Source organism: Manihot esculenta, chromosome 13 (assembly GCF_001659605.2).
Source record: "Manihot esculenta cultivar AM560-2 chromosome 13, M.esculenta_v8, whole genome shotgun sequence".
NCBI classification, from domain to species: Eukaryota; Viridiplantae; Streptophyta; class Magnoliopsida; order Malpighiales; family Euphorbiaceae; genus Manihot; species Manihot esculenta.
In genome coordinates this window covers 14,635,328-14,654,656 of record NC_035173.2, presented here as the reverse complement: position 1 = coordinate 14,654,656, position 19,329 = coordinate 14,635,328, and the positions used below count along the sequence as shown (strand labels likewise).

General features: G+C 32.5%; 2 protein-coding genes across 8 annotated transcripts; one reads left to right on the top strand and one right to left on the bottom strand.

The window, feature by feature from the left end:
• Positions 1–1,421: 1,421 nt before the first annotated feature.
• LOC110629568 (chromatin assembly factor 1 subunit FAS2) lies at positions 1,422–7,521 on the bottom strand. 6 transcript variants are annotated; one of them, XM_021776592.2, is made up of 13 exons: positions 7,235–7,520; positions 6,769–6,880; positions 5,675–5,701; positions 5,487–5,559; positions 4,881–4,984; positions 4,550–4,764; positions 4,365–4,461; positions 3,552–3,624; positions 3,220–3,308; positions 2,995–3,133; positions 2,480–2,580; positions 2,125–2,396; positions 1,422–1,766 (listed from the first exon to the last, which is right to left on the bottom strand). In XM_021776592.2, exons 1-12 carry the CDS (start codon positions 7,346–7,348, stop codon positions 2,158–2,160), a joined length of 1,383 nt encoding a protein of 460 aa, XP_021632284.1. In that variant the 5' UTR covers positions 7,349–7,520; the 3' UTR covers positions 1,422–1,766; positions 2,125–2,157. The 6 variants fall into 6 exon arrangements, with proteins under 6 accessions (XP_021632284.1, XP_021632286.1, XP_043805224.1 ...); XM_021776594.2 differs by having other exon boundaries at positions 1,422–1,742; XM_043949289.1 differs by lacking the exon at positions 1,422–1,766 and adding an exon at positions 1,854–2,011.
• Positions 7,522–14,705: 7,184 nt separating this feature from the next.
• On the top strand, positions 14,706–18,239 carry LOC110629500 (probable cysteine desulfurase). 2 transcript variants are annotated; one of them, XM_043949438.1, is made up of 5 exons: positions 14,706–15,159; positions 15,292–15,793; positions 16,789–16,990; positions 17,160–17,654; positions 17,753–17,954. In XM_043949438.1, the coding sequence occupies exons 1-5, from the start codon at positions 14,802–14,804 to the stop codon at positions 17,807–17,809; spliced, it is 1,614 nt and encodes a 537-aa protein (XP_043805373.1). In that variant the 5' UTR covers positions 14,706–14,801; the 3' UTR covers positions 17,810–17,954. The 2 variants fall into 2 exon arrangements, with proteins under 2 accessions (XP_043805373.1, XP_021632192.1); XM_021776500.2 differs by having other exon boundaries at positions 14,710–15,159; positions 17,772–18,239.
• Positions 18,240–19,329: the final 1,090 nt, after the last annotated feature.

Here is a 19,329-nt window from a genome sequence, read left to right as displayed (position 1 = left end):
CATTGACTTTCAAATATATCTATATTATACTTGTTTATACATAGCAATTCAGTCCCTATATTATTAAGATATTAATATAGTAGTCCCTCCATTTTAATTTTATTAAACAAATTGATCTGTTGATTTTCATGTTCATATTAAATATGCCCCTAAATTTATATATTGTATAATAATTTAGCCCCTCCTTTTAAATATGTTATTCTTTCAAAATAATATAACCATAAAAGATTAGTTAAGCTACTTTCAGTACAAAAGGCAAAAATCCATATCAACAATCATAGAATAAGTATATAGCCAATTATTCATTTAATTACTTAAAACCTATTCACACTAAAATACAGGGAACTTTTCATATGACCAACTCCTGACAAAAGGCACTACTGATGGTACGTAATCTATAATAAAAGATCCTCAAAATGTCCTTAACTGACAATATCATTAACCCATTACAACAATCAACAACATAAGAAGGATAAAAAAAACCCAACACCCACAATTAATGCAACCAGCACCTTCAAGTCACCCACACATGCTTCAATAGCATTCAACTGCAATAATATCATCTTGTTTTCTTGCTTGAAACTTAGAACTTCATCCATCAATTCAATAATTTCTCTACCATAATTCATTTGCCTAACACCATATTTCACAGTTTCTTTACTTGTTGAAAACTTACTAACAGCAACACACCATCAAAGAAAAATGTCGCATTTGTTATCTCGGCAAGCATAATATAAGCAATTCTTATTATTGTCACTTTCAGATATTTTGACAGTTGCCATTTTTTCATATTTGCAGTTTATATTCAAGTATCTACCTTCCCAATCGAATAGTGATGAAGACCCGCATGTTATCGACATTTTCAGCTAAAAGAAGATGAAAATGAAAGAAGATGAAAAGACATGGAAAATCAACCAAAATCAAGAAAAAAAAAGAAGGAATAACATTTACCTGACAAATAAAGCAAACGTTCAATAGAGAAAAAGATGAAATTTCTGGTGTTTATTACCCTTATACACATAATGGGTATTAGAGGGAAGCATCAGCACCTTCCCATCACTTTGAAAGGTATTTTAGGCAATAAAAATTACATGTTCATTGATAATAGTCGACTCATAATAAAATATTTTTTTTCATGGGAGGTACCATTTTATTAGATGAAAATAAAAGTCAAGAATTAAATTGTTACACAAAATTTAATGAAAAACGAGTTTGTGAATTTTGCAAATTTCAAAGATGTTTCTATAAATTATCCTATTATTTTTTAATTGAAAAACAGCAAGAAAACATTATTTTTATTATTAATAAAAACTGTAGAAAAACATTTTAAAGTTATTTTTTAAATTATAGTTAAATGTTAGAAAATTAAAAAACCAATTTTCCAATTAAAAAATTGAAAAACTGACGTGAATATAAAACTCTATTTTCCAATTTGTTTAAAAAAAATTTCTACATGAAAACAGGCTCATAGTTTTTCTACCTCTAGGATTCCCTGATTCATTCTATTATCTCTCATTCGGCGATCAATTAAACATCCACAAAACTGACTGGTGCTAGTATTTGTGAAAGAAGCCTATCTCATTGAATGGGTTATTGGTTATACAAAGTTTTAACAAGTGAGCAAGAGAACACACAAGATCATATTCTCTAATAATTACAACTTCAAAAATTTGGCTGCTGTACATTCACATTTCCACTCAAATTCTCAAGTAAAGCAGCATCTTGGCCTGACCTGACTTCCACTACAAATTTTACAAGAACCAGTCCTGTTAGAATCAACATATGAATACATAATTCAGTCAATATAAAAATAAATGAGATGTGTTTGTGTACCAATTATAAAAATTAAAGAGTGAAAAAAAAAACCTAGTTTAACACTAGGATGTGCGGGTTACTTTCTAACATATATTCTCACAAGTAAAACAATTACAAAAGGAACAAAAAGTACATATACCAAGGAGTGAACGGAAAAGAATGCTCCAACTCTAGTGTGAATGACAGCATTTCTAACCTTAGCAATGAAAAGTGGTGTCCACAAATCATACATTTCACATTTGAAAAAAAAAATAATGATAACAATTGATGACCATCCTGTAAAATATTAACATTAAAATATGGACTTACCAAAAATTTAACAATAAATTTTTATCAGAACAATTATTTTGGATCGATTGCCATAGGGGTGATTCGTCTCTTGGCAGGTTTATTTGAGATAGGAATACTAATTGAGCTAGGGGATGCCTGTTTCCCTTCATTCTTCTCCACATCTGTCTTTTTGCTATTCTCTGCTATGGAACCAGCATCTGCAGGTGTTTCGATCACTATTTCCTCTCGTTTGTCAATAATAGGGCTTTTATTCTCATGAACCAGGTCTTTCTTGTGCTCTGCAGCAGATACTAAAAGAATATTTAAGGGTCGTAAGTGCAGAAGAAAACTGATGTACAAACAAGAAAGATATAAATCAATAATAACAGCAAACCTGCTAAGGGGATGGGCAATCCCAGTTCATTGGTTTCAAATTCTACCAAAGTACAATAACCATCTTGAGAAGATACAGCCAAATACTGGGCACTCAATGACCTTAGAGAAAAAAATGGGAATGAATTTTTGATATTTTAATCATCCAAAGGATAGGCATTGAAGTAGAAAAAATTTCATGAGAACCAAAGCCTTTTGTCTTATGTATTAGTTTTATGAAGAGAAAGATGCAGGCAAAAATCTTGTTGCAATTCTGTTGCATTTTCTTGTCTACTATGAAACTTCTGTTAACATTACAACAGGAGACAATAGATATAGAAGCAAATTTTTTCTACTCATATCAGTCTTATTATTACTTTCTTTTTTTTTTTGTTGGGGGGTGGGGGGTGTTGGGTCTGGGGGAGAGGAGGAGTATAAAGGTATGTTTCTATCGAATTTATAATTCTTCTTTTTCTTCTTCATTTTTAATTCTTAGGAGTTAGGAGGGTGAGTACCTATCTAAATCATAAAACTCACCAGGCAATATCAGTTATGGCTGCATAGTGAAGACCGGCCAAGATTGCTATTGGAGGAGCACTTTCTGTATCATAGATATACAAGGAGTTTAAAGTAGCCACTGCAAAAATTAGGCGATACGGAAGCTTGAAGAAACCAGCTGCACAAGTCCATAAAGGCAAATAGGTTAAACATCACACTTTTGATCAGCTATAATCCATTCCATAAAACAAACAGAATGGATACCTGAGTCCGATTCCCTCAGGCTAAAAGCCATGGGGCAAAATCGAACAGCTACGACAGGTTTACTAGCACCAGGGAGCATTAAAGCAGGCCTGCATATCACAAAAATTGAAAAAGAAAATGAATCCGAGATAAAGTAAGTTTCCTTAATTTAGTTCATTATTTGAAATTTTGAATACATTTTCAAGTGCTAAATGTTAGAAAACCATAACAAGGAATTATATTAGCTCATTCTGCATTTACAGAAATTGGATTTTATTCTGATAGATGAGACTTCAAAACTTGACTGTGGGATGCCAATACAAATAAATACTCAGTTCAATTGCACGTCTTACCTTGAGAAATCCTTCCTGGAAAATGCATAAGCAGTATTTACTGCATCTGATGCAGGTGGTATTTTGTGAGAACCTGCAATGCCAAATTTGTTTCAAGAGTAAATAACACCAAAAGGAAAATATAATCATATTGCATATACAGCCATAAATAGAAAAGCTATAGACGTTTTAGACTCCAGATTAGGTTATGACAATTAGATAATTACTAATACTGAATCCATATCAACAAATTTAGAACTTCTTACCTAACCATCCTAGTAATAAAATAAAATGAAGAAAACAAGAAGAGGAAATTGGCATCTCTGCTATGACCTACCACATCAACCAAGTTCATATACCATATGCTCAACGTTTAAAATCACATTCCAAATACTAGAAAATAAATAAAAAAAATGGAAGAGGAAATTAGCATCTCCACAATCACATCAAACAGCTTCATAAATCATATGCTCAAGTTTAAAGCAATCCCACAGAATCATATTGCAAATCCTAGCAATCCACCCAGACAAGCAAGAAAATAATCAGAAAAATGAAGGTTCAACAAAATATATATCGATTCTGAGACTAGTCATCACCATAAGATTGTTTGCAATTGCAGGAAACAGAATAGGATCCCTTTTTTTGGTGAAGTTAAAAGTAAAGTTAAACAACAAAATCATTTTCCCAGAAAAGATAAAGTTACAGCTTAAGGTTATATAAGCAAGAATAACAATACTGCTCATGAAAATAGGAGAAGTAGGTGTGTAATAAAGCAATAGAAAAAGTATCATTAATGACTTCTTAATAGATCGGACATTATTCTTGGGTCAGTACCTGCGGGCACAAGTAAAAATGATCCGTCAGGTGACCATGCTAATCTTCGGAAGAAAGATGGCAACGTTTCATCATGAAAGAGATGGTTTTTTGAAGACTGCATCTCAAAACATGCATGAGGTTTATAACAGGTAACAAAACCATCTATAATCTGCAGCAAATGAATATAATCATGTAATTCCCACCTTAGAATCATCTGCAGACTGGTGCTCTGTCTTTGCAATGACATGTTGACAAACATAATTCATCTTCTCAACAGCTTTTGTTTTTAACTGAGGCTTGTTCATATAAACTCGGCAAGTTCTATCTGAACTAAGAGAAGCAACATACTTGGTCAACGGATCCCAAGCCACACCTTGAACATAATGGAAATGACTATCCAATAACTGATGCACAGAACCTGAAGAAGAAGAAGAAGAAAAGACAATACAAGGGAAAGGAAAAAAGAGGAATCAGAAAATCCACAACCAAAACACTCTAATTAATCTGCACAAAGGTCTTTATTGTCTTTCTTGCCTTTGTTAACATCCCATATGATGCAAGAATTATCAACTGATCCAGAGATCAAAAATGCACCATCAGGAGACCATTGCAGATCCAAAATGTCTTTGCGATGAAAGCTGGCCCAAAAGAAGGTAAAAACAGATATTGAAACCAAAATACATACAGTCAAAGATGAAGATAAATTACCAGTGCTCGTAGTGCGCAATAGATACAAATGTGTTCAAGAATCTTGGGTTTGACTTGATAACAAGTGAATGTTGGCCAAAACACCATGCCCCCCCCCCCCACACACACACAAAAAAAGAAATAACAATAATAATTGTTATTGTTATTATTATTATTATTATTCATGTTTACTTCTTATGGTTTGATCTCAACAAAGACAAAGTAGTGTTCTTTGTATTGAATACTGGTGTAATAAATATTACATTATTCCTCTAAATTCAATCAGTATGACAGATTACATGTGAATTCAACTTTAGGATCATATCAAAACCATAAAGGTAAATCACATCATGATCCAAATTTGACCGCTCAAATTAACAGGCTCATATTTGATTAGCATATGGCCAGGCTGCAGGTAGCTGCCTAATAATACATTTAAAGAAAAGAGCTTACGATAAATTCTTGAGAACTTTCCATGTTTGACCAGTTTCTGTAGAGTGTAACTTCCATACAATCAACTCCCCACCTGCACAGAGATTATATTTATGTATTGTCCAAATTGCCTAGATAGTTATCTCCGAAAATTGACTGGCTATATTTTAAACTGGAACGACAAAAAGCTGCTGTAACTTAAGACATACCATCGGCACCGGAGGCAAGTAGATCTCCTGCATTGTATGAAGAGTTGCATTATTTGAAATGAAGAAAGAAAAGGAGTTATAATAAAGATGAAGTAAGCAAGATTACTGAAGTATTTTATGGAAGATACAGTGAGTCGGTCCCTCTATGTGGATACACTAATACTAGAGAAATAGTACATATAGAAGACTAAGTTCAGAAGACAAGGGATTGGAAATTTGGAATGGTGCCAAATTGCCTTTAACCCACAGAACAAGATAAATGTGCTTTCTATCATACAGTAGTGGCTAACATGCTGTCCTATCACACACTAAAAAATTCAATCACTAACAAATTGCAATCAAATGGGATCATTAAGGTAGGATTTATCTCCTCATACTTTATTAGAACTCATGAAGAACAACCCGTGTTAGCTCAATACTTAATGCAACCAGGTGACTTGCTAGCTCATTACCTAATGCAACCAGGTCAATCACCCACTTTGGATGCAATGTGCACATAATGCGCAATTTATAAACCAATATTAATTTCTTAATGGTTCCCTCACAAAAGTATTAATAAAGTAGGGGAAGAAATATTATCCAAAAATCCTATTTTTAGCAGATAAAATGCTAGCTGAGGATTGAGAAGGATTACAGAAAAGGTTTGAATAGGTATCACCAGAAAGCTAGTAAGTTGATATCAGTACCAAACACAAGGATACTCTTTTATTTCGTTCATTTTGTGAGAGCGGTTATTTGTGCATTTGAAAACATCACATAACACCTAAGTTAAGAACTTGGCAGTCCTACAACAAGAAAACATGATAGGATAAAAATATCAGTTTCCCATTTTAGCATAATCTATACATATCAAAGTTAACTAAACAATAATATTAAAAGCTTTGAGATTATGATATCTGATTTATATAAAAAAAGCGTTATTGTCATTTAAATAAGGATAATGATTTAAATGAAAACACACAAACCCAAAGAAGTGGTAAGTGGTACTATAGTATGCCACCTACATTTAATTAGCCCACAAATTTTCATCTGGTAGTAATTACTTGTTCTAAAAAAGAAAAGAAGAAATAAATTAAGGATCGAAATTTTAATACCGGACTTGGAGAAACGAAGAGTATTCACAGCAGAACAATGGTGGGAAAGGCTATTTTGATAAGTAGATGTTGGGATTTTTTTCTGCGCTTCACCTGAATTTATTAACCAAAGCTGAAATTTCCATCATAGCAAAAATAGCAGTTAGTGCAAAATTACTATGGCTACAAAGGTTATAATAATTTTGGAAGTTTGAACTCCATTCCACCAAATTGAATTATTTTAACATAACAGAAAACTCAAGAAAAAAAAAAAGAACCTTTATATGGCCAATTTCGAAAAATATATATATTCGGGATAATTTTTTATTTTGGAGAAAAAAATTCCAAACCCGCACTTTAATTCCATTAAGGCAAATGCTTATCGATTACTAACAGCAGGAAAAAAAAATCACATACGAAAAATAAAATGGCACAAGTATGCAAAATTAAACCATGAAATCTGCTAGGAATTATGATTTTATAGTACCTTGATGTCGAAGTCGGCGCCGCCGGTGGCGAGGAGACCGGAAATGGGGTGAAAGTCTAGGGTTAGGACAGGTTTTGTGCCATGCCAATTGATCTGAACAGTTCCTCCCTTCATTTTCGCCTCCCTTCTTGTCAGATCGTTTCTTCCTTGTTTGGTCTCTAGGAAAGTTGAGGAAAACTTTTGTAGTTGCTTTGAAGGGGGCGGGAGCAACAGAGAGAAATGAATATCCGGCACTGGCGGGCTCTTGCTTTAGTTTGGCGGGAAAAGAACGAGCAAATGGAGCCGATGATAGTGAATTGCAAGTTGGGCCCACTCGGCCCACAGTTTTATTACAAAGTTGAGCACAAGTTTTTTTTAAAAAAATAAATAAATAGGACTAAAACAATAAAAGCTAGACAGAACAAAGATGAAGGATAAGCCACTGCATAATCGCGCGCTAGCCATGATTTCACTTCGTGTGGAGGGAGAACAAGGCAGAAAATCTAAGGAATCTGCTAAATTTAGATTAAATCTGAATCACTCCAAAAAATATTTTAAAAATAAAAGTGTTTATAACCATACAAAAGGCACGTTATCGATTTTCACAATCAACATAGCATTCAACACATGGAGGAGTGTCTGTAGCCATATAAGTAGCACATTATCCATTTTTATAACTAACGCGGCATTCAACACACTTTTCAATTTAGATGAGATCTAAATTGCTCTAAAAAGTGGTTTAAAAGGGAGGAGTGCCTATGACTTTATAACGGACATATTTGAAATAGACCAATTCATCTCAAAAATTAAAATAAGGATGAAGAGTGTCTATGACTCATATAAAGAGCACGTTATCCCTTTTCACAATTAATCCGAGATTCAACAGAGTTATAGTATTTTTTTATTTTAAATAAAAATGAGCATGATGATTATAAAAACTGTTTGAAAAAAAAAATCAATACATGTTTTTTATTAATATCTAAAGGTGAAGTCGCCTTTCAAATAATTTTTATATCTTTTTCTAATAAAATAAGTTAATTGAAGGATTTAAATAGATATGGGTAAAATAGGAGAAAAAAAAATAAATTTTAGTTTTTCATAATTATTTTATCTCCATTTTAGAGAAAAAATAAAAAAAAGTAGGAGAAAATAAAAAAATATATACTTTTTAATAAAATTACATTTTTATCTTTTATATCTATTAACATTTCTTTCCTTCACGTTTTTATTTTTTTAATTATCCAAATACACGGGGAGAAAGTAAACGAGAAAAAATAATTAAAAACATATATGTCAATGGAGACGCTATCCATACCACTAGATTTTAGTTAATGGAAGGCAGCAAATTTAATGCACGCCTTATTCGTGATCCAATTTATTCCAGTCCAAAAATTCAATAGATTTTAGTTTTTAACCCACGTGCTAGAAAAAAGATGGGAATATTTGCCAATGTTCACAGGCAAAAACTAAGTGCCTAAAATCACAGATTAGATCTGCATTTTATAAACAACTTTTTCTAAAAAAAGATGTAAGTTAATTGGGTGGTTGACATCATCCAACACTCTTTCCAATTTCTTCCAAAGCAAAAACTTCCAAAGGTCAAAAACTAATCTCAAACACGATTCCAATGTGCCTTATATTGCAGCATTTGTTATTAGGGACACTTCCAACATACACACACCCTTTGCTTTGCTGGCACATAGAAATTAATTTAATTTTCATTTAGTAGAGAACCAAGAAAAACATTTAAACAATGTATTCGCTTATAATAATAACTTATGTATTTATTTTAATTTTGGATTTTTCACTTTGTATTATTCAATTATTTTTCAGAAAATACGTACAATTAATTTTCATAATCACAAAATATTGTTGTAATATAATTTTATTATAGAAGACTCATTATTTTATATTTAAAAAATAATTACTTTTTATTATAATTCTAAATTTTACTAAAATCATCGTTGAAAAAATGTGAAACTAATTTTGCAGTTCTTTCATTTATTAACACTGGTAGATGTGAGTAAAAAACGCAAATTCTCTTGTATTTTTAACATTTTTTTCTAAAAATTAATTTATCTGTCTATAAGTAAATAGGCTCAAAGCTTTCTTTAACTTTTTTTTCTCATTATTTTAATGTCTTCCACTTATTTTTATAAAAAAATAAAATTAATTTTTGATTTGACACAATATTCGCTCAACGTATACTATGCACTATCACAATATAATAAAACCACGTGATAAAACTCTAATAAATTATAACACTCGATTATGGAAGTTTTACACCTAAAAAAGAAGGACCGGCCATCATAATGGTCGATACTCGGAATGACAGAAAACTTGCACTCATGAATCGGTCGAGCCTTTCATGAAATAAGTTACCGTTAAATGATAGTATCCAGCAGATCCTCATTATGCCTATAATCGCGGAACCTCTTATATATTAGCCGGTACCAACTGGATTTCCAAAAAATTCACTAACTTCATTTTCTTATAGTATAAAAGCAAAATATACATAGAGTTCAAGATATGCATTCTTATATACTCTTCTTAAACTCAAAAAATCTACTTACACTCGCTCTCTTTGATAATTTACTGATTTGAGTGTCGGAGTGGCTGGCCATAGGCATCAACCACTTCACTTTCTTTCTTTTGCAGATTGACCAATCCTTTTTAGCTCATTTTCGGCCGCATCATTTGGTTCAATTGCCGGGATACCTATAGAGTTCTTGTTCATTTGAGATAAATTCAACTTAGCTTTCTATCTATTTTTTCAGTCAAAGCACTTTCCATTTCCATCATTTTACCCTTAAAATGGCTGAAAACTTACGAGCTATTACTAAGTCTGCTGCCAACAGAGGAGCCAACATCTCCTCCACCCCTAGTAGTGGATAAAACACTCCTTCCATATTCAATGAGGCAAACCTCAACAATCTAAATAATAAGTAGATGGTACAATATACTAAAAAGCTGCAAACAACTCTCTGAGTAATATAAAGTTCGGAAAGAGGCCTCATTCATGACTCCCAGAATAAGGGAGAAAACTTCCTTCGAGACCCCAAAGACTCGAACAGAGACAATTCATACTCAGCCCAAAGGAAAGGCCAAACTAGAGCATGAGGAGTTATCGGACGAGGCCCCAAAAGATTTTGACTAGAAGTTGGTTCGTGCTGTACAAAGGTACTAGAAGGAGCAAAAGAAAGATTATGGCTTAAATGACGCTTCACCCCCATCAGAGAAAATTCCTGCAGAAACTTTTTCCACTAAGTTCAAGCTGCCCAGTTTGGACAAGTATGATAGGACAGTAGATCCCAGAAGCCATCTGACAATCTTTCGGACTATGATGTAGCTTTAGGATATCAATAATTTTGTACTATGTCGAGTCTTCCCGTCCACCCTCACAGGTTTGGTCGAGAAATTGTATCAGCATCTAAGTCTAGGTTCTATCCACAGTTTTACATAACTTGCCATGTTATTTAAGTTTAAGTTTTTTACCTGTACACCTCCTAAAAAACTCTCCTTAGACTTATGAAAGATCTGACAAGGAGAAGGAGATTCTTTAAGGAGTTTTATCTCATGTTCAATGCTAAAGCAATACAGATAGAAGAATTGAATCACAAGATAGCATGCGAGGCATTAAAGAAAGGGATTCGCAACATAAAGTTTATGAATTCATTGATCAAGAATCCAGCAGCCACTTATTAGCAGCTAATGGACAAAGCGTAAAAGTACATTCGATTGGATGATAAAGTCCAAGCGCAGAGAGAGGATAAGAGGACAAGTCAAAGCAAAACCTAGAAGCCAGAAAGGCAAGGCCATGAGAGAGATTGAAATAATTATCCCATGTCCCAAGGGAGGGACGACCAAGATAAGTATAAGAACTATACTTCCTTAAATGACTCACGAACGCATATTTTGATGTGGATGAAGAAGAATGACAAAGAGGTCAAATGGCCCTCTAAGCTCAATCCTAATAAAGCCAGCAAGTGAGATAGGACAAATGCTACCAATTCCATAAAGTTCATGAAAACATAACTGAGAAATGCCGATAGTTAAAAGACGAAATTGAGAGATTGATAAGGGATGACACACTTTGAAAGTTTTCCAGAAAAGACAGAGAGGATAGGAGACTCGAGTCTGAGGTAAGAATTCTCGAAAATGCTGTTGATAGTGACCCTATTGGGGTTATACATGTGATTACAGGTGGCCCTAATGATTGTAAGGGCAAGAACAAGCATGCCCCTAAGGATGTCCTATCTGTAGAGTAAGAACCATGGACGAAGCAAGAGATAAAATTTGGGCCAGTAGATAGATGACAAAATCTTTGCATAATGACCCACAAGTCATAAGCGTTCGATTTAACTTGTATGATGTGAAGCGAGTCTTAGTTGACACAGATAGTTCCATAAACATTCTCACTTTAGAAGTATTTAACAAATTAGGTTTAGATAAAAACAATCTTGTTAAAGTTTCCTACTCATTAGTAGGGCTAGAGGACAAAACTGTGGCATTTCTTGGTACTATTAATCTCCCACTTGTGTTGAGGAATGAGAAGTACAAGTGGGAGCTATATGCAGAATTTGCGATGGTAGATATTTCACTCACCTATAATATAATACTCAATCGCTCAGTCTTAAACTGCCACAGGATAATAATTAACATGGGTGCTTTGTATTTAAAGTTACTAGTTCGAGGCAGCCAGAAGTCAGCATAATAATGCTACAAGAACTCTACAAAAAGCCTCGGGAAAGTAATGGTACTGATTTATCTCCTGGAAAAACCAGACTCTTATACGAAGCCAGAATCAGCAGACTTGGTAGAAGAGATCCTCTTAGAAGCAGATAGAAAAGTACGCTTTGAGCGTAGCGCGTGCCACTTGAGCGAACTTATTCTTCCCTTTGCTAGCCATACCTGCAAAGAGAAAAAGATGAGTAAGTAAGGTAGTTTAAAGGGAACAAAATTTGGAAAGAAAAGATATCTTGCTCTTACTCTGTAGTGTAAGGTACGATTTCCTGAGAGTTTAGGAGATTAGGTGGTTGAGGGAACCGAGCCTGTTTTGCTTGGTAATGACTTTGCTAGGAGAAGGTGGCATTACTCACCGCCATGTTAATATCCACTCTTTTGGTTGAGGCTATCTTCTAGAGGAAGTCTAAAGCCTTTATCTTATCTTTTCGTGCCTGGACCCCATCCTTTCAAAGCTCCACGTATATGTTCCAGTCAGTCCGAAACTTTCCAAAACCCTGGATACATTGTGGCGAAGGATGAAAAACTTATTTTTCTAACGCTTCAAAGAGGATGGTATCCGGTCAAAAAGGGTCTGGCGCTTTTTCCCGCTGAAGAACCAAAATTCTTTATTTTTTTGTGTATCCAGCTAGTACAATTGAGAGAAGAGTGCAATGCTTAGCTCGATATTATTATTGAAGCGGATAAAGCGAAAAGCCACCAAAATCCTCCAGCTATTTGAGTGCAGTTGGGTGACTGATAGCTTGTAAAATTAGAGGACTTAAAAAAAAAGGGTCCATTAGGAACCGAAGACCCGCCTTCAACTGTTCTTTGTATACCATGATGGTACCCTCAGTAGGGATCTGATCATCCACGCGAACGTTCGAATGGGAATTGTAGACTTGGAAGATCTCTCAAGAGATCTAGTAATGGTCATGTAAGCAATCTACATCTCTTTCAGTCAGCACAGATGGGATATCATTTGCTAGGAGGCTGTCATCATCATGGACTGCCCTCAATAGAACGATGGGAGTTGGAGCGCAGATGGGGCCGCCGGAGGAATAACTCAAGGTTAAACTTCCACTAGAAGAAGACAATAAAGAAGACAAAGAAGAAGACAAAGAAGTCCTATTCATCTTGAAAAATATGGAAAAGGAGCAGAATTAGGAATTACCTTTAGAAAACGAGAAAGTTAAAAACCGAGTGGTCAAGTCTTTTTAGAGCAAAAGGAAGCAATAGAGAGCAAAAGTGGTAATCGCAGGAGAAAGGAGATTTTATATTATTGTTTTGACGGCTGGTTTAAATGCGATTCAAGAAGTAAGGCAATTAGAATTTATGTTCAGAATAGGTGAAAAAACGTGGGTATGGAGAGCTAATTCGTGCATCCACATGTCTAAGACCATAAAAAAAATTGTAATCTTTGAATATAAAAAGTCGAAGATCGATGGAGGGACCTCTGATATGACACAATATTCACCTAAAGTATATCATGAGCTGTCACCATATGGCAGAGTCACATGACAAGACCCTAATAAACTATAACACTCGGTCACGGAAGTCTCACCTATAAGAAAGGAGGCCCGAACATCATAATGGTCAATACTCGAAACGACAGAAGGCTCACGCTCTCATAAACTGGTCGAGTATTTTATGACACAAGTTACCGTTAAATGATAGTATACAGCAGATTCTCATTACGCCTATAATCGCGGGATCCATTATTCACTAGCTGATACCAATAAGATTTTTAGAAGATTTACTAACTCACTCCAACTTTTTACAGTATAAAAGTAAAAGATACACATAGTTAAAGGTGTGTATTTTTACACACTCTTCTTAAATACAAGCAACATACTTGCGCTCACTCTTTTTGATAATTTACTGATTTGAACGTCAAAATTGATACACGTAAACACCAATTATCTTTTTTTTTTTTATAAATTGATCGATCATTTTCAGCTTATTTTCTACTACATCAATTTTCTTAAATATTTTGGTTCAAAATAATTTTGGTTTCAAACAGTTTTAGGTTAAAAATGATTATGGTTAGAAAAAGGATTACAAATAAAAGAGTTTGGTTTCGGCTATGGTTTAGCGTGAATTTAAACTTTTTAAAACAATAATAGTATTAATTATTTATATATCAAAATACATAATTCATTTATGTAAAATGAATTCAACTAATACATTTTTTGAACAAAAGAAAATTATAAATCAATTTAATTCCGGACTAATTTCAATCTTGGTTCAGGAAAGGGAACCGACCTTTTAATAATATATAAATTCAACCTAGTTTAAAAGGTGATATGGAATTCATTGACCGGTTTAGTTACAAGTTTGACTAGTTCACATCACTATTTAAACTAGATAATGACCGAACTAGAAGTTTTCTTTAATATATGCACTGCTCATTATGATGCATTAAAATTAAATAATTCATATCATTAAATTATTTTTGAAGCTAATGAATTTATTTTTGATAATAATATATAATTTATAATTTTAAAATTGAAAATAATTTATAATTTAGGAATATTTAGAAGAAAAGGGAAGAGAAATGTCGTATGTGGTTACTCATTTTGAATAGTACAAGATTTTAAGAAACGCAAAAGAACAGGGAAAGCCAATACAACGTCTCTCGTAAACAAGAGGCAGAAAAGCAAGCCACTTGAATTCCTTAATAGTTATCTCCAATACAGCCAAAGACCTAACTTTTTGCCGCCCTTTGGGTCAAATACGCTGCATCATTCAACTCTTAAATACCCATTTCTAGTCTCTATCATTTCCTCATCTTCTTCAACCTTCCCTCTAACCGCCACATATTTTTTTTCTTTCTCAAACTACCCATTGTTAAAATTGCGCAAAAATGGAGCTAGAACAGCCCATACCAAGAGAAGAGATCCCAGTAGAACTGAGATCATCAACCACTGACAGAATTCATACAAGAACCAAATCAGCTACATTTACAGGTAGCTTTTCCTCTTCATCTTTCAGTGATCTCTGCCATCGATCTGAATCGTTTCGAACTCTGGAGATGGGTGTGCCCAAGAGTAATTCTTCCGAGAAAAGACTCGGTTGGTTGCGCTCTCAAATCATAGGCGATAATGTAGAATTTGATTCTCCCTTTGGTAAACGAAAACTCACCTACGCTGATCATACTGCCTCCGGCCAATCTCTTCGCTATATTGAGAATTTCATCATTAAGAACGTTCTTCCCTTCTATGGTATTGATATTTCTTTCCTTTTCTTCTTTTTTTTCTTAAGAAGAATTTCATTTTATATATATTTTTCGTTCATTCGACTTTCTAGACAGTTTCGTAACTATTATGGCAATGTGGTTATTAAAAAATGAACAGGGAACACACACACTTGCGATAGTTACGTGGGGCACAGAACAACAAAAATGGTTCAAGAGGCAACTAAATACATAAAGAAGAGCTTAGGAGGGGGAGAAGAGGATGCAATTATGTTCTGTGGCTCAGGCACCACTGCAGCTATTAAACGTCTGCAAGAGGTGATGGGCATAGCTGTGACGTCTATTCTGAGGGATAGGCTAATTCAATGCATTTCAGATCAAGAAAGATGGGTTGTGTTTGTTGGACCTTATGAGCACCACTCCAACCTCCTCTCATGGCGACAAAGCTTAGCTGAAGTTGTAGAGATTGGCGTAGATGACAATGGCTTGATACACATGGAATCTCTCCAAGAAAAACTTCACTTCTATAGAAATGCCAATCGTCCGATGTTAGGGTCGTTTTCTGCTTGCAGTAATGTGACTGGCATTTATTCAGATACTCGAGGAATTGCTAGGCTTCTTCACCAATATGGAGCTTTTGTGTGCTTTGATTTTGCTGCAAGGTACCCACCTCCAACTTCATATTAATTCTATATTATTTATTTCTTCTTCTGTTTTTTACAACATCTAATATTTAATTTAAAAAAATTTATAATTTAATATCTAAATATTATCATTATTAAATCATTTTTTATATTTTTAAAAATCTATTAAAATATTTTTTTTCATCAACAAAATAATTTTTATATTATATTTTTTTAAAAAAATAAATAAAGAATGAAAAGAGAAAATTTTTAAAATTTAATTTTATGTTTAATTAAAATTATTTATTTAGTTTTTAAATATTACTATTATTAATAAAATAATTTTTATATTTTTAAAAATTTATTATAACTTTATTAATTTTTTCTCATATTTATTAAAATATTTTTATTATTTTTATATTTATTAAAATATTTTTATTTTTTTTTCTTTTTATCCTTATCCTCTTTAAACAAAAAAAAAGAAAGAAAAAGAAAAAATGATGATGAGAAAGGAGAAGTAAAAGAAAAAAAAGAAAAAAGAAGAGAAAATGAGAAGAATAAGACGATGAAGAAAAGAAGAAGAAGAATTTCCTCTGCTTCTTCTCTTTTTCTTCTTTAAAAAATAAAGAATTAAAAAAAAATTAAAAAATAATTAAAGAAAAAGGAGATAAAAAGAAAAGAAGGAGAAAGGAAGAAAAAAACAAAAGAAGAGAAGGAAGAGAAGAAAAGGAATTTAATTTTTTATTATATTTTTAATAACACAAATAAGTGAAATGATTATTTTATTTACAGATAAAAAATATAAAAATATTTTAATAAATTTTTAAAAATATATGAATCGAGTAAAAATAATATTTAAAAATTAAAATTATAAATCTCACTTTAACTTAATAATTATTAATTTAGTTTTCATATAAAATATAATTTCATATGATTATTATTTTATTAGGGCGGCTTTTTTTTTTTTTTTCCTTTCTGTCTAACTTGGCGGTTGTATTGAACATTTTGTTCTTTTGTGATTGTTATGCATGAAGTGGACCCTACGTGAAAATTGAGATGAGATCTGGAGAGATTGATGGCTATGATGCAATTTTCCTTAGTCCACATAAGTTTGTTGGAGGGCCTGGATCGCCTGGAATCCTTTTGATGAGTAAAGCTCTGTATCAGCTGAGGTCTTCTCCACCATCTACCTGTGGAGGTGGAACTGTTTCTTACGTCAACGGCTTCAATGAAAAGGTATATCCATTTATTTTCAGAAATTTGATTATCCATTTTTAAAATTTTCAAAAGTAAAATATATATAAAATTGAATGGTACATGTCTTTATATTATATATAGAATGTTTTGATAGTAAGGAATACAAAAATTACTGATGAGAAATAAAATATGCAATTAAATTTTGCAGGACACATTATATTATGAAGAGATAGAGGAAAGAGAAAATGGTGGAACTCCTCAAATAATCCAAATAATTAGAGCAGCACTGGCTTTTTGGGTTAAAGAATACATAGGCTATCAAATGATTGACAAACAAGAAACCTATTACATAGAAAAGGCATTAAAGAGGTTGATGTCCAACAAGAACATATGGGTTTTGGGAAACACAAGTGTGAAGAGACAAGCTATATTGTCCTTTCTTATATTTTCTACCACAAACTCTCCCTCAAGTGAAATGGAAGATGGTGAATTTAGAGAGAGAAAGGAAAGAGAACTTTACATGTGGGCAGAGACAGGGAACAAGAGAGATAAGCCTCTTCATGGAGCTTTTGTTGCATCTTTGCTTAATGATTTGTTTGGCATTCAAGCTAGAGGTGGGTGTGCTTGTGCTGGTCCTTATGGTCATATTTTGCTCAACATTAGTGAAACTAGCTCCCTTTCTTTCAGATCTGCCATACAAAAGGTAAATTTTTTACTCTTTCTTCTTACTGAGTCCAGAAAAAAAAGTGGGTTACAGTAAATTTTGAGTCTTTCTTTCTTATTCCACAAAAATGGAATCAGCTTTTATTGTTGTGGGCAGGGGGATCATGGAGTAAAGCCAGGATGGACAAGAATTAGCTTCCCATACTACATGTCCAATGAGGAATTTGAGTTCATTCTAGCAGCTCTGGAATTTATAGCAATTTATGGCCAGCGATTCCTTGCTTTGTATAACTTCAATTTCAAAAGTGGAAGTTGGTCTTTGAAGAAAAAGGCATTCAAGAACCTAGTGGGAGGAAAACCAAAGAGTATCGACATGCCGTTTGCTGGTTCTAATGAGGGTGAGATTATAATCAATAAGCACAAATCGTATTTGGAAACGGCAAAACGTATCGCTAATTTGCTTCCCAAGTTCCCTTCTCAACGTAAGCTTCCAGAAAATTTAGATCACGACTTTCTATATTTTCGAGTCTAGCCCCTATGATTTCTTTGTATTATTTATTTATCTTTGTTTTACAGAGTACATTTATTATTCAATTTTGGAAAAAATAAATTACATTTTCATTTCTCTTGTAAGGTATAAGGTTAACAAATAGCATTTTATGTCTAAGGTTTTTTCTTTTTTTTCCTTTTAACAAGTTTAATAGAGATGTAGAATCATAAATAAATAAAAAAAAATTATTATAGGAATTCTGGATATTAGTGAAATTAACTAGTTAATCCTTATAATTTTATAGCCAATTAAAATATCATTTATTATTCTAAAATGCAACTATTTATTTTTCAATAAAAAATTTCACAAGTCAAATGATGAAATAAAAAGTAAAAAGTGAGATATTAATTATAAATTTAAAAAATAATCCAAAAGAATAACTCATTTTTTATGCTGTAGTCCATTAAAATGGATGAATGAAAATAAAAATCCCAGCAAATTGAAACCCATAAAACTAAACTTTTGAGGCAAAAATATATTCAACCACAAAGACAAAAAATTATTCAAATTTAATGATCAGACCTAAAAATTATGCATTAATTATCAATACAAACAATAATCTAAGAAACTGAATTTTAGATTCTATAAATAAATTAAATACAACTCAAATCCATAAACTTCTATGAATATTAGTCCCATCAATTGATTCCATCAATATTGCTCCCAGAATATCACCAATTTGTAAGATTCTTTTCCCATGCTGGAAATATTTAAAGAAGGAGGATTTTATGTTATTTTCTTTAGAATCCTAACTGCTTCTGTTTGTTCAAGTCCCCACTGCGAGGTTGCTTTTTGTGCGTACAAAGTTGCTTACTGTGTTTTGAAGCATGGGATTCGTCGTGAACATTCGATTTAATTTAAAATTAAAGTAAACAAAATAAATTAAAAATTAAAATTTAATAATTTATAAAATTTAAATCGAATTAATTTTAAATAAAAATTAAATCAAATTTAAGTATTTATAAAATAAAAAAGTCTATAAAATCTATTTTTAATAGACTTTTTTTATTTTTACACTATACTTTTAATATTTTAAAATTTAATTGAAATATTTTAATTTTAATTATGGTCTAATATCTCTATATTATAAAAAATAATATACTATTATTACTGATCGGTTCAATTCGATTTTTTCTTATTATAATCGAATTAAATTAAAATAATT